This window comes from Diprion similis, chromosome 4, assembly GCF_021155765.1.
Source record: "Diprion similis isolate iyDipSimi1 chromosome 4, iyDipSimi1.1, whole genome shotgun sequence".
In the NCBI taxonomy this organism is placed as follows: Eukaryota; Metazoa; Arthropoda; class Insecta; order Hymenoptera; family Diprionidae; genus Diprion; species Diprion similis.
The window spans coordinates 25,309,195-25,323,708 of record NC_060108.1 but is presented as its reverse complement, the minus strand read 5'-3'; the positions used below and the strand labels follow the sequence as shown (position 1 = coordinate 25,323,708).

The window sequence follows — 14,514 nt, the reverse complement described above, 5'->3', positions numbered from 1 at the left end:
ATTCATGGGACAGAGATAACCGGCGCTATCTTCTCTTCCGCATCTGTAAACTCGCTCGAATTTCATCAAGGTAAAGAAAAAAGACGTTAGGCATAAGATAACAAAGAAAGAAAAAAAAAAAAAAAAAAGAAAAAAAAAACCAACAAATCATTGCTTCTACCGATCATCAATTAATTTCACTTTCAAATTTATCTGCGATATTTTTTTTCAAGTAACGTTTATCCATGTAAAACAAAAGTTCTGGTCTACTTTTCTAGAATTTTCGAATTAATTTTTTTTCTTTGTTTTTTTTTTTTTTTTTTTTACGTCAGATGAGAGATTATTACTCGTAAGTAATAATTTCGTTCCTGTTTCAATGAAATTGAGAACCACTGGGACAAAGTACAACCGCCGGTTTCTATCGGTCGGGTCCATACGTTCCTTATAGCCATACCAGGCAGTCGTCGGTCCGCCTTGGCTTCGCCTCGACGAAGATCTTTTCGGTCTAAGGATATGTTTCTCCGACGTTTATTCGGGGGAGCTGAGCATTCCTTACGCGATGACGGGATTTATCTAGCGACTAGTATCCGCCGTCTGCGGCTCTCGGGCACCTCGGACTTGGTAGCCTGAAGCTTTTCGGATCTGTGAGATATTATACGACACCTATTCGTAGGTGGAGACTCTTGGGGATAAACGATACGCAAGCTGACTTGAATTATGAAGGCATTTTCCAGTCAGATAGATAAAAGAAACCGAGAAGGCGTATCGAGTACCGTTATACTCGTATTCTGTACGAACGGAGGTTCGTCGTCAAAGACGGGGTTTGGGTCCAACCATCCCATGGTATTGAAATAGAAACATTATCGCAAAAAATGAGGAAAAAAACTCGACCACTTGGCGTTTCAGTCGGGGAATCTAGAATCTCGATCCTCTGATTACTTACTTTGGACCCAATGTTTGCACGTGGTGATAAAATTTGTATAATCAACTTCGTTTCAACCGTGATAAGAATTTCAGCACATGCATGTGTATATATCTATAATTGCGTCATGCGCGCACATTGTTCATCACGTTGTTTGTCCAATCGTACTATATTCTTTATGAACCATGTGTGTAGGTACGTGTCTTATTATACCTACGTTTCGACGCTACGTAGATTATATTTTTACGCTTGTATACAAAGCGTGCGATGTTTCGTCACTGACGGTATATCGTGTGTAATGTATAATAGCGCTAAATATATCCGTGTTGAAAAGAAGAAAAAAACGCTGTTTCATCAAGTTGAATAATGAAAAAAAAAAAAAAAAAGAACTCAGTGGATAAAAATTATAAAACAATTTAGCTTTTATACTTATATTAAAAACGGGATTGATATTTTTTATATCACTATTCTCGCAATAATCTTACCACCCTTAACTGATTCGCAGTCGCGGCGTTTCTTAGAACACATCTGGACCGATTTCCAATTTTTGTTTTTGTTCTCCAAGATCCAGGCCGAGTCTCCTGGTAATCGAACAAGAATCGAAACGCTCCTACACACCCTTACTCGAACCCATCAGCGCCTCGAAAGCTCTTTACTTTTTACTGAGATTACCAAGAGCTGAGAGCTGGGAGGTAATCCCCCAAGTTGTGGTCCCAGACAGTCTCATTGGCCGAGGCATGATGCTGCGGTTACCAAACCGCAATTGCAGCCCGCAGCGGGAGGTTTTGCCGCAAAATGTTGCAGGCTATGGGTCATTGATTCTCATCTCAGGGTACAGGAATTTCAGTAGATTTTATCATCATAGCTCATAACCGCAGAATTTCCTTCCGTGGTGTAAACGCGGACGTGCTTGAACGGCTGAGAATAAAAAATAACAAATAACAACGATCATCCGCGAAAAATAAAAAAATAAATAGAAAGCAGAGCTCTAAAAGCTTAGGAATTCTACTCACAACAGCTATACTTCTGCTGCTTACACACTCGATAGAATCGTCACGAGCGACATAATCGTGGGCGACTCCAAATCTTTGAATAGAAAATTAATGGAACGGACATAACGAGCGCCTAGTCGGTCCAGGTCGAACCTGCTGGAGAGCAGGATCAGGCGCTTGAGGATACGGATGGTATACCTGTGGCCATCACCACGTGAGCGCACCCGATTCCTAGCATCTCGTCCATCTTTTCCCCCGTATTTTTTTTTTTTTTTTTTTTTGTTTGCATAGTTTACCGCTGCAATCAATCTCGACCCTCAAAGTTTAGCCCCAATTTAATTCGACTGTGCGCTTGAAACGGAATTCCGAGCCTCCCTGATTCGCTCATTCTAATTCCCGCGTACGGAATTGTTCCAAATAATGGTGATAATTAGAGGAAGCTCTATGGTGGGGAATGTGGGCAGCTGATTGTTGAAGGTGCCGGAATAATTTCAGAGCATAAAGAGGAATGCCGAGCTTGCGAAGCGTTCTCTTGGACGTTAATTCGAGCCAAGGATCACAGGCCGGAAGGAGAAAATGTAATTTTGAGAAAAGAACTCGACGACAATCTGGCCCTTGACTTTAGGTATAGAGACTTCTACATGCAGCAGCGGCAACGGTGCGAAGATGAGTTTGCTAAGAGCGAATTCGCATCCCTTGCCGTTTACGATCGCGAAAGATCTTCGCCGCCCGCGACAGTTAAATATGATTTATGGGACATGGACCCAAGGAGTGAATCGCATAGCGGATGTAATGCCGCGGGCGCAAATCGAGAGGACCACACTACGGTGTGGCTGTTCATGACGGAACAGAGACCGAGAGTGTTCCTCTCCAGCAAGATCAAGGTTATTAAAATTAATTTCGCCGGATAGATTGCTTGTGCAGTTCCATGGTAACGAATTAAGCCGATACCACGGAGATTATTTGCGGCCCTATTGCATCGCTCGGTTCCGAGATAACTGTGGATTTTAATTAATGAAAATAAAACACAGCCTGTGTATTGGCCCAAAATGTGGACCCTTGACATCGCCAGCTGCACTCCAGGCTCTGGTGTGAGCGATAAGGATCCAAGGATGAGGCTGGTGGGACAGAGACGAGAACGTTCGGCGCGCTTTTCTATTAGACAAAAATGATGATCAAGGTTTCAGTATCCTGTGGAGGCGGCAGACTGAACGTCGAGATTCGAAGAGGACGCCAAACCCACGTGTCACTGGGTGAAAAAGAAAGAGAAATTTAACCAACGCTTGGCACGAGATTGAAAGAGAGGACGTCGTCTGAGGCCTTCCGGGAGCAGGAGCTCAGCACCTCGGTTCGAGTAACGAGGAAGGCGACGTCATTCGGACTCCAGAAGTCGGAGCGAGACGGAGACGAGACAGGCGTCTGGCTGCCGAGGGAGACGAGAAAAGTCGAAGCAACAGGTTGCCACAGTCGGTTTCCCTCACCCTTGACGGAGGGGGTGATGTGGGCGTCTGGCGACGGTGATGTGACGTCGCCGACGTCACCATGGACTCGGATCGTCGCTAAAATGATGCGCGAAAGGCGAGTTTTACATCGCGGGCGTTTCCACTCGACGTGAATAGAATCAAAAACATTAGTGTCCGTGTCATGTCATCGGTATGTACATTGATCAATGTCACGTGACGATGAAATTTCGATTCGGAGAACAGCCATCGCCGAATCGTGCCTTGGTAATAATTTGCTTCGCTATTTCAATTTTGCAAGTTGAATAACGAATGAATCGATTTGAAAATCATGGTAGGCTATAAATAATTTTCTACAACTATTCCCTCGGGACAAACCGTCCCAACTGAGCTATTCCGTTCCAGTCGAATTTTAGTGGAGTCCTTTCGCTCCTTCGACGTTTTAATGAGACGCATAGTTGGGCACTACAATCTGTGCTACGTCTACGCATCCCGATTACGGTTAACTAGCAGCGGACTATATGCGGTAGAGAGCTTCGAAGGCCCGGAAAACGGTTACATACACTCGGTGAACGGTTTATAAACCCAGTCGGCTTCTTCAAAGCTTCATCCCAACGAACACAGGGTCCCTCATTAACTCACGCTAATCGTCAACCCTCCACGAGCAGTGGTTCTCCGCCGTTAACCCCGGCTCGAGAGTGCTAATTTGGTGTCATATATTGCAAGGATACATAAATCGCGTTGAGAATTGAGCAAGATTTTCAGGAGCAGAAACTCGGTGTCCTAAACCGCATCGAAGGAGCGTCGTCGGCACCGCGTTACGGAAATAGACGCTTATTCTCTTGCGCTTTGAAATAGCCCATGAAATATCATATCGCTACAGGAACGGAGCTGGTTTACTCGGCACCATGGTGTGCCGACGTTATTCGAAGGAATGGACGCTACCAAAGTGACAATCGCTGCTGATTATGCCGAGGAGTTGATAAATAATTCTGCTTGGATCAGATGAGCCAGTCGTTCGTTCGTTAGACTGCGCATTAGAATCTCAGGGAAAGGAAGAGGGCGGAAGTGGGATTAGGACGTGTGACAAAAACGGGAGACGCCAGGAAAAACATACCCTGAGGGTGAGAAACTCGAGGATTCGTGTTCAGTCTGAATATCACGGAAGACAAAGACGATTGCAGTGATTGCAGTGAAATCTGAAAATCGTCCGCTGAGAGAATTGCAATTTTTTTCATTCTTTTTACACGTCTGGGATTGATAGTCCTCGGGGCTTACGACTCTCCTTTGTATACTGTATAGTTATGTGTAAGGCTCTGCACGGTGTGACGAGAGAATGAAGAACCTGTGTCCCAGGATCAAAGCGGTGAAATTTAGTACCGAAAGACAAAAGCGGAGGGATTTATAAATCCGTCAGACGATGTGCAAGACTCGACGAGGCTTGATAATGCAGCTGCCATGCCGTGTTCTTTCAGTCTGAGAACGAAATTTTCCAGTGTAATGGTTTTTTGGTGACGATTATAATATTTATAGTAATCGGCTTCATACTCGTCAGCAATCTTGAAAGGAATTTCGATATTGAAGAGACGAAAATCCAACTTTTTACAAATTTCGCGAATCAAAATTGTTGCTACCAGTTACTCAAAATGGATAATATAATTTCTATTAAAAACGATGCGGCGTGACTGAATTCTAGGAAATTCCAACCGATTTTAACTCTTTTCCTCTCTCTCTCTATTTTTATCTCTCTTTCTGTTTGTAAGTACGTCAGGCAACAAATATATATAAAAAATAAACAGCGAATGATCTGCGTATTAAAATGTACCGAGTGACAAACTTCGTGTGTTTAAATTTAGTGCCTAGGAGTTGAGTGGCATTGCCGAAGATGTTTTACGAGCCTGATCGACGATCGATGACCACAGTTTCCGGTCGACACCGACGATTGGTCACCAAATGGTACCGATTAGTCGCGCAGCCTTGACCGGCCTTCGTTCGTTATGCATAAGCGTCGTGGGCACTCCCAAGGGCAAGTTTAGCTCAATTTTACTATCTAAATACACTTACTATGACCAGAAGTAAGGACGAGGAATAGCCACGCGAGGGCCGTGGCTATTAACATAAGCCATGCATTGTCCTGCCAAGCTCGGGATAAGTTGCAGGAATTTTTTATTCCTTTATCTCCCATGCGCTCCCCCCTCTCCCCCCCCTTTTTTTTTAGAACATGGATTCAAAGAGATGAAAGCTCGCAACAATAACCCTTTGTGTAAAACAGGTGTAGCACAGAGTTGTAACGCTAAATCACCGGTGAAATATACACGCAGCGTTATACGCAGGTATTAATACGACATCTGAATGTATCCCGAAGGGCAGGTATATTAATTGCGAAAAACGTCATCGTATCAAAAAGGCAGAAATGAAACCAGCGCGTAAACTATAAGCATGCGATATTTATTTTTCCTACTTTTTATTCTCTTCGCCTATATTTTTCTAATTGATTTTTTATTTCGCCTTTCTTTTTAAAATGTTCGGCAGTGAAACCAAAGCCCTAGATTTTTTAGACGACAACATTTTGACAAAGATCAGTTGCGAGTGTTCATCGAAGGCATAAAATCCGGTTAACCGAATGCTTCGGTTATTCGGAAATCAGACCGAGTGACGCTTTTGGAGAAAAACTATTTTGTACAACTCGTTCGGTTCCCGCGCTTTTTAAAATTAATTATAGAGTGATGTAGATATTCTAGTACGAGTTCTAAAAATTTTATTCATGAAAATCTATCAATTAGTGTAAATCTTAAATCACATGACACTGTTTTTTTTTTTATTGTTATTTCAACTCGTATAATAAGTGCGTTTCGATCACCGGATGCGTGCAGAAATGTAGAAATTCGGTATATTTTACCCCCCGCAAAGCGAGTCACCCTAACAAAGACTTGCAGGGATTGTGAGAAAATGTGAAGTATTTTCCGAACGCGAGAATGTTTTGACAGATGAATCCGTCACACGCTTCGCAAGCTTCGTCCATGCGAGGTCTTATCATCAAATTTAATAGCTCGATCGTGATAAGACCGAGAGAGAGAGAAAGGACATCTGATAGGTCTTATTGTTAGTAAAATTCTGGTCCTAAGAGCTGCAGCTTAAGGATGCAGCTTAAGGATGATAAGAAGATGAGATCGACTGACCGCGTGTTCGAGGCAGGCATGTCGCTCAGTGCCGGAATCGAAGGGCCCGGGACCTGGACAAGGGAGTCCTCGCTGCAGTTGAGGTTCTGCCGAAATTCTCTCCTCGAAGTCTTTTCCCTCCGGCAAGCCGGCACACTCGATCGTTTTCGGCTGTAACAACGCACTCCGTCTCGGACGGGAGTCGAACACTGACTGAAGCCTCGCAGCCACCGTGCGCTACTCCTCTCAAATTCTTCGTCTCACGATCAGCCGGATGCTGCACGAGTACCGCATCCGACTGGCTTTCTAGGATTCCCTCCGCGAAGAACGTGCAAAAACTTGCGATATCGTGCTCGAAATATCGATCAAGTCGAAAGCGAGAGTGTAGAATTGAATCATGATCTAGGGGATGATCTAGGGGAGAAATAATTGCTCCAGAGTTCGGGTCTCGATTCTCCAAACTCGGGATTCAACTCTATCGGCATTTGAATTTCTAATTAACGGGTGACAGGACCGAGTGCCCGAGAATCGGGAGTGATTGCTGTGTCAATATGCATGGGTATTGGTCCGGCTTTGACTACTTAGAAGAGGTAATTTAAGACTAAAGCCTTGTTCACGGTAAAGAACGAAATCCTCTCAACGCGGTTCATCAAACTAATCACTCTTTAGATTGGAGAAACGTCAATGTCTCCGAATCTTCGTGGAATCGATTTAACCGGTTCTGTACGATGCACGAGATCGGTCACGAGTCGGAATCGTGAATGAATTGATGATGAATTAGGTAAGTAAAAACGAATTAAGCGATATAGACGCTGACCAGGAGCGCGGGAAATTTGAACTACATTAAAAGGAATCCGTATTCCAAAAGTCATTTAAGATCGGAGTGAAAAATCTACTCACCAATCGCGTCGGCGATCCATGGCGAAAACCTCTGGACACCGGTCCTCTGGTGTCCTTATCCGTATCCTTCCGGTCCCAGGTTCGGCGGATTTTGATTTTGATCGTTTTAATTCGAGTCTGATGTTCAGTGCCGGTCTCTCGAGAGAGTCCTGGAGGAACGAAGCGCGTGCGTGATGGTGCGCACGGAACTCGAACAAACTCTGCAAGGCAAGAAACCACAGCGCGGTTGATGCCCGTGTGGCAACTCACGAGTAACTAAACGGAAGATGCAGAGCAGGGCCAGAGATACGGAGAGAGAAGCGACCCCCGATGGAGATGGCGTCGGGGTGGGGGGTCGGCGTTGTCGGTCATTCATAGCCAGGAACTTCCGACGCCCAGCCTCGAAGCCCCGGCGCAGAAACAACGAGGAATTCCTTCTGACTTTGGAAATCCGTGAACATCCCTCGAGGAGGGGAAAGGATACGCGCGAAAATCTTTCCCCAAAAGTCTTTAGCAACAGACGGCCGAATACAAGCGTTCATCCCGAGTCCTGGGGCAGGTGCTTTGGTGCGGGTTGAAGGACTTGCAGGATGGAAGGAGAATGATGAATCGTCGAGAAGGACGAGAGCAATCTTTTAAAATACCGCTTCCTCGAGGGTTAACGAAGGCCTCGTATTTTTCCTCCGCATCCGACTTTTTTTTACGCAGAAAAATTTATTTTGTCTCATTTTCATTCTGAATGTTATACCGTTAATTGATATAATTTGTACATGTTCGTACGACGAAAAAGCATTCAATCCTCACGGGACGATCTACCGGGAAAAAATTACGTCGGGGGATTATAAATTCCTCGTTAAACATAATGCGACAACCTTATCTTTGGGGGCGTTCATTTTGGCAATTACACAATGTGAACGTTTGGAGCGAGCTTCATTTCATTCAATTTTCATTCTTGCTCTCGTACTAATTGATTTTATAGTCAATCGAAGGATCGATATTGAGACCCTATAATGATTCAATTAATGAATTAATCAACTGAAATGCATATAATAATGGCATAACTTTACGCGAAAACCAAAGGATATCGATCACAAAAAATAGTTACATCTCGCAGTGAATACAAATTACATAATTTGTAGTGATCGTTTCAAAGTAATTCGAAGGTTGAAGTAAATTCTTGTTATAGCCGTATCTACGAATTTAAAAAATATCTTTTTGGTGAATTTAATTCTTTAAAATTTACTGGATTTTCCACACCGCCAAATGAACAAGAAATAAGTTGACTATTCGCGTTCCTCCTGCGCCACGATACCGCTGTTTGCGATACCCTGGCGATGCAAAAAAAGGGAACCTAAACACATAACGAAGCGACAAGAAGAGGAATAAAAATTAACAGGAAAAAAAACTAGTTCCGGACGATGAATCGATCGCAAAATGAGCAGGGCTGAGGCGATAGATAGTGAATAAAGAATTGTGTTAACACAGTGGGCGTCGGAGGAAACGGCGAATAGCCTCGAGGCAACGTTTGTATTTGGGCCATCCGATACCGACGTGCTTCAGGATGTGAAGCGATACGATAGGAAGCGACAAACGCGTGTGTCATCTTTTCGTTCGGACATTATTCAATTCTATTTTGATTCATAAATACACGACATTCACCCGGTTGCTCATTCATAGTCAGTATTGCGCAACGATATTAAATAACTGTTTATGCATATACAATCATACATATACATGTATAAATGTGTAATCTTTGGTATCGAGTTCCAGAAAAATTCAGCTGCCTAAGTTCGCGGAATAAGACTTTCGCGAATACAGTACCGAAATCAAATCATCGAGTAAAACTTAAGTTTTTGTCAGACACTTTTTTACCCCGATGGTCGTGTAAACTTATAGAGTTCGGTAAATAACCATGGACTTTTTCACAATCACATGACATTTTCTTTCTTCTTGTTATTCATCTAGAAACGATAATTTAATAGATCGCAGGCTCGGCAGGAAATCACTAGTGGGAGGCTCTCGTCATATTTATAATTTCAGCTTCGTTATATTAATTAGGGCGGAAGATAATTTTCCGCTGCAATAGCTAATTAGGGGAAATAGCGTGGGCCGAATTTCGATCGGAGGACCTTGAATCTAATAACTAGCGTGACGAATACTAGATTAAAATTCGCTACTACACGTGCAACATAGTTCTTCTATCTAGTTTCAGGATATACCATTTTCGCCTCTGGAACAAAAACTTCCTCGATCCAAAGATAGAAAACTCGTTCAACTCAATCAATCATCAAAGTATGAAGGTGATTGAATCAAAATAAACTCTTTAATCAGCATTAGGAAAAATAGTTTGTAAATTTATTGATTCTTCTTCTGTTCATCATGTGCAGTTTTGACCGCTTCAATTGTCATTTAGGTATGAATTCTGTCACGTCTCAATGGCTTCCGGTCACTAACGATCAGAGCATCGCTAAAACATCTGTCATATAATTGCACAAAGGTGATCCCATGTTTAATTACTCCAAATTTGTCACTTTTTTCGCAACTTCTGTGCTGCCAGGATCGCAATCGATGACGTGAAGAGCGGTTGAACACCTGAAAAGATGGCGTTTAGTTACAACATCGAGGAAGTTCCGCCGGCCGATTTGCCCTGTGTGGAGCACGACATTAGGCGAGCAAAAAAGTTCCTTCAAAAGCACAGCCCCGAGTCTGGAGACAGCCTGTGAGTTTTCACGTCCGCGTTTTCATTTATAGCCATTCTTTTAGCAAAGCTATTCGAAGTGAGGCAATCACTGATTTTACAGGTACGATCACCTCACCGACGTTCTCAATAAGATCCTCGCCGAGAGGCCCAAGAATGCCGTTGACATTTTTGAACAGTACAGTCGACAGCTCAAGGAGGATCGATTCCGGAGCAAGAAGGACCATCTTCGCGACCTTTACGTCCCTCCGGCTCAATATCAGGACGCGAAAAAGCTGATCGAGTTGTTTCGGGTCTGTTCCGTGATTTCTCGACAAAACGCCACTGTTTGGGGGGCAAACTTTGTCCCAATTTTGCATGCACAATTCACCTAAAAAATTCTCTCCCGAGCAGCCGGTTCAGACATCGAAAAATGGCGAGGAAGATCCTGCAGGAGACGATGAAGAGGACGAGACAAAGCGGAGGAAGCCGAACATGCTGGACCTGCTTTATTACTTCGAACAGACCGGAGTGGGATTGCCACGAGCTGAAATGGTGATCCTGAACCTGTCGATCCGCAAGCTCATGGCGAGCAACCCTATAGAAAATGTCCGGCAAGTCTCGGAGTGTGGATAAAATCATCGTGGCAGTCTAATTTCAGCGAATAAAACTGACCTGAGTTTGCACTTCCGGTTCTCAGATTTTGGGGAAAAATACTCGGTAGGCCGAAGAGTTATTGGGTTGTGGAAGCGGACCTTCAGGAAGAGGAGATCAACCGTCGAATAGAGGTGTGAAATTCTCTTCGTCAGCGAAGTTTATGTCAATACAAGCTAGCAATTAAAAGCCACTCGCTATTGTTCATTCATGATCGTGTTTTGCTCCAGGAATCGGAAGCTGCAGAGCAAACGGTGCGCGATAAAGATGAATCCGAAACGGTGAATGAGAATCAAGACGAGGCTACGAAAGAGGCTGTGGACGCAGTTTTAGCCACGGAGATGCAGTCGAATAAAACAACCGTCGAAGAGAAACACCTCGTTTTGAATTTCCCGCCGTTGCCTGAGGCCCACTGGAAACCACCGCCGGAAATCCCTTCGGAAAGGAGCGGGACTGGTTTGAACAAAAAGGTAATCCTTGACTGCGAGAAGATGTCAATTATTTTTTGTCATTCCCTTTCTCTCACGAATAGACGTACTTTGTATCGACGTCACCTGGACTTGATGAGTGGGTTGAACTGCCGACGGTAACTGCTCAGCAAATAATTGCTGCGCGATTGATGGTCCGTTCTTTTACGGGAAATCTTGAAACACCGGTACTTATTTTTGCGGGATGATATTTTTCGAAGTAAATATTATTCTTGTTAAGGCGCAGGTCGATTTTGATATTCGAATTAATCGACTGTAACAGATTTACACCTTTCCTCCGTTTCCGGGAACCGAGAAAAATTATTTACGAGCTCAAATCGCTCGCATCACCGCTGCTACTTCGATATCACCAATTGGATGGTACAATTTCGGTGGCGATGAAGAGGAAGAGATCGGTGAAGAGGAAGAAGGACTCGGTAACTATGGATGTCAATTTATAAACAGACTTATTATTGGATACTCGGAGAATATTGCGTTTAGGATTTTATCCTGAATTAAGTGCAGAAAACGACTTTCGTCTGATTTCCAGGCGATAATATTTCGGAAAATCCTCACTACGATCCCCTGCCATTGAAGGACCTGATTGACCCTACAATGTCGAACTGGTGTCACCACAGACAGCATATTCTGAAACAGGGTCGAACCACGTGGTTGAATCCAAATGCTGCGGAAGAAGATGAGGTGAAATATGCCCAAGAAAAACTGTATATCTATTTAATCGAACTCTGGCGCTGTTGCAGGAAGAATTTGCGGAAGAAGAAGAAGAGAACGAGGACGATGAAGGGGCTCCTGAAGCAGAGCAGAAGGAAGTTGGTCCTCCCCTCTTGACTCCTCTGTCGGAAGATGCATCTTTAGATGCAATTCCAGCCTGGACAGTGAGGCAGTCTTCCTTGATTCAACCTGACTTGGCTGTCGCCATTGTTCGGTCAAATCTTTGGCCGGGAGCTTTTGCATTCGCAACTGGAAAGTGAGCGTTGAATCTGTGGTAACAATATTTATGAGGTGAAAAAAACAAGGCAATCAAAGAATGAATATAATTTATGACAATTTGCAACATCCGATAGAAAATTTGCTAATTTGTACATCGGCTGGGGGCATAAGTTTACTGCGTACAATTACACGCCACCGAATATGCCAGTTGTGCAAGATCAATACAAAATTGGACCAGAAGTGATGGAGGTTCAAGATCCAACTTTTGAACAGGAAGAAGAATGGCGTATTGCTCACTTGCCGGCCCCAGATCTTCCCCCCATGGGTAAATCGCGATCGTCTTGTTTTTAATAATTTTTGAGATATGGTTAGCCTAAGTTTTAAGCGATATATTCAAACTTTCTATATTTTTTGCTCTACCATTTGATCAGGAGAGGAAGAGGAGTTACTTGGGGAAGCGTCGCCCGACGAAGATGAGGAAGACGAAGACGAAGATTAGGAGAGGAATTAATACAGGTGTAATGAAAACTCGAATTTTAAACAAATACACCGTGTTTTATCTGCAGTGCAAATATACGCGTCTCTCAGAACAAGTAATACATATACGGATGTCGAATTCTTCCTAATTTAAAATTTTCCGTTGAATCCCTATGAAATTGAAGATGCACAATCGAGAATTCATGGGTATGTTAAAAAAATTCAATCGCGATTTATATTCCGTATAGTACGTACATTGACAAAAAAAAAAAAAACCACGCCGCGAACAAATGATTTCAATTTGAGAATTCAATTCAACTCAATCCGTTTGAAATTTTTATCCACATATACGAATCATATTGTGAGTGAATCTGAATTCTCAAAGTGATTTAACGAATAAACGTTTAAAATTGTAAGCGTCGTATTGCTGCAAGAATTACGATTTGTGATCTTTGAACGAACATTGATTTTTCGAAAACAAGATGTCTTTCAAGCTTTTAAACCCGGCGATAACCGTTAGCTTCGATAATTGTATCGAAATTCGAGCTATCGAAATCCGGGCGGTGAAACGAGTTCGATAAACTGTCAGAAAAAAGAGGCTGCTATACGAACAAGCGAAGCTCTTCCACGCAACCCAAGCAAGAGTCCGTTGACTCAGCCTGTGAACTGTCAAACGTGATATTTGTTGTGCAAATAATATCGAAAGAACGCTTTGAAAGGATATAAACAATGTTAAAACCAAAAGCACTTACGCAAGTTCTCAGCCAGGCGAATACAGGGGGCGTTGAAAACACACTGTGAGTATGAAAAAAACTGATAAACAGTAAAGTTAACCTATAAATTTCTGGATACGAATCAATCTTCGGCCAATAATAAATCTCTCAAATAGCCATATTATGCCAATGGCCGAATGATTAACTGAGATTGACGTGGCAAATGTGCTGATTAGGTGAAACTTTTAGTGTGTACAAGCTTTTGAGCGATGACCTGTTCATCGTATTACATCTCCACTTTTGTTACGTAAATTTAGGCTACTCAGCAGGGACGGAGGACTTCTTGCCTACAGCGGATATGGGGATAAAGATGCCAGGGTCACTGCAGCGATAACGAGCAACATTTGGTCCGCTTATGAAAAGAATGGTCGTAACGCCTTCAAGGAGGATGAACTGCAGTTTGTCCTGATGGACTGCATGGTGATCAATTGTATAATCTTTCGCAAACTGTTCTTCCCTTTCTTTTCTTTAAATATTATTTCAGCATAGATTAAAACTCTTGTTTTACCACAGCGTTCTTTCTTTTCACATCAATGTGTCGAAACTTGTATTTCATAAATAATTGTCTAGGATACCCAGTGCAGAAAACTTTGCTGACCTTATTCTCCCTGATTTTCTTTCCTTAGCTTTTTCAATACTTCGAATTGCTACCTGATTGAAACAAGTTGTTAAATGTATTCTCAACCAGTTGTTAGTGATTTTGAATTTGTATTGTTTGTTGCATAGCAGTGTATTGAGTAAAAGAATTATCTTTCAGGAGGGTAAGGTCGTTGTAACAGAAGTGGCAAATCTGCTACTCTGTCTCTACGCTAGAAAAAATGTGGGATTTGGACTTCTCCGAGAAAAGGCACAAGCTCTTGCTAAGTACCTGGATCAGCCGTTGAAAACGATAGCCAGTATGCCATGATGAAGGAAAATTGAAGTAATTGATTAACAAGAGTGTAATACTCTTTCACTCTCATCCTGTTATTCTACTATTATTAATTCTTTTATTATTATTGATATTGTTATTACGATTTTTTCATCAGATTTCGTAATTTGTAATTCCGCCTGTACATACCAAACAATATATTATATTTATAAAGAAATCATTGAGTTTTAAAGTTTTGTCAATACATCGTCAGT

The 14,514-nt window shown here is 42.7% G+C and overlaps 3 protein-coding genes across 3 annotated transcripts in view; 2 read left to right on the top strand and 1 right to left on the bottom strand.

Moving 5' to 3' along the window:
- Positions 1 to 7,643, bottom strand: part of LOC124405948 (papilin) — a 69,096-nt gene extending 61,453 nt beyond the window's left edge. Inside the window, exon 1 of the mRNA XM_046881217.1 lies at positions 7,412 to 7,643. Coding sequence (XP_046737173.1) covers positions 7,412 to 7,431 — 20 coding nt within the window. The 5' untranslated portion in view covers positions 7,432 to 7,643. The remainder of the gene's footprint in view (positions 1 to 7,411) is intronic.
- A 2,347-nt stretch (positions 7,644 to 9,990) lies between these two features.
- Positions 9,991 to 12,638, top strand: LOC124405947 (radial spoke head protein 6 homolog A). Its single transcript, XM_046881216.1, has 11 exons — positions 9,991 to 10,109; positions 10,192 to 10,381; positions 10,479 to 10,681; positions 10,768 to 10,855; positions 10,952 to 11,191; positions 11,254 to 11,376; positions 11,472 to 11,625; positions 11,739 to 11,890; positions 11,950 to 12,176; positions 12,274 to 12,464; positions 12,571 to 12,638. Exons 1-11 carry the CDS (start codon positions 9,991 to 9,993, stop codon positions 12,636 to 12,638), a joined length of 1,755 nt encoding a protein of 584 aa, XP_046737172.1.
- A 585-nt stretch (positions 12,639 to 13,223) lies between these two features.
- LOC124405770 (ragulator complex protein LAMTOR2 homolog) lies at positions 13,224 to 14,388 on the top strand. The gene is made up of 3 exons (XM_046880945.1): positions 13,224 to 13,413; positions 13,647 to 13,809; positions 14,147 to 14,388. The coding sequence occupies exons 1-3, from the start codon at positions 13,346 to 13,348 to the stop codon at positions 14,294 to 14,296; spliced, it is 381 nt and encodes a 126-aa protein (XP_046736901.1). The 5' UTR covers positions 13,224 to 13,345; the 3' UTR covers positions 14,297 to 14,388.
- Positions 14,389 to 14,514: the final 126 nt, after the last annotated feature.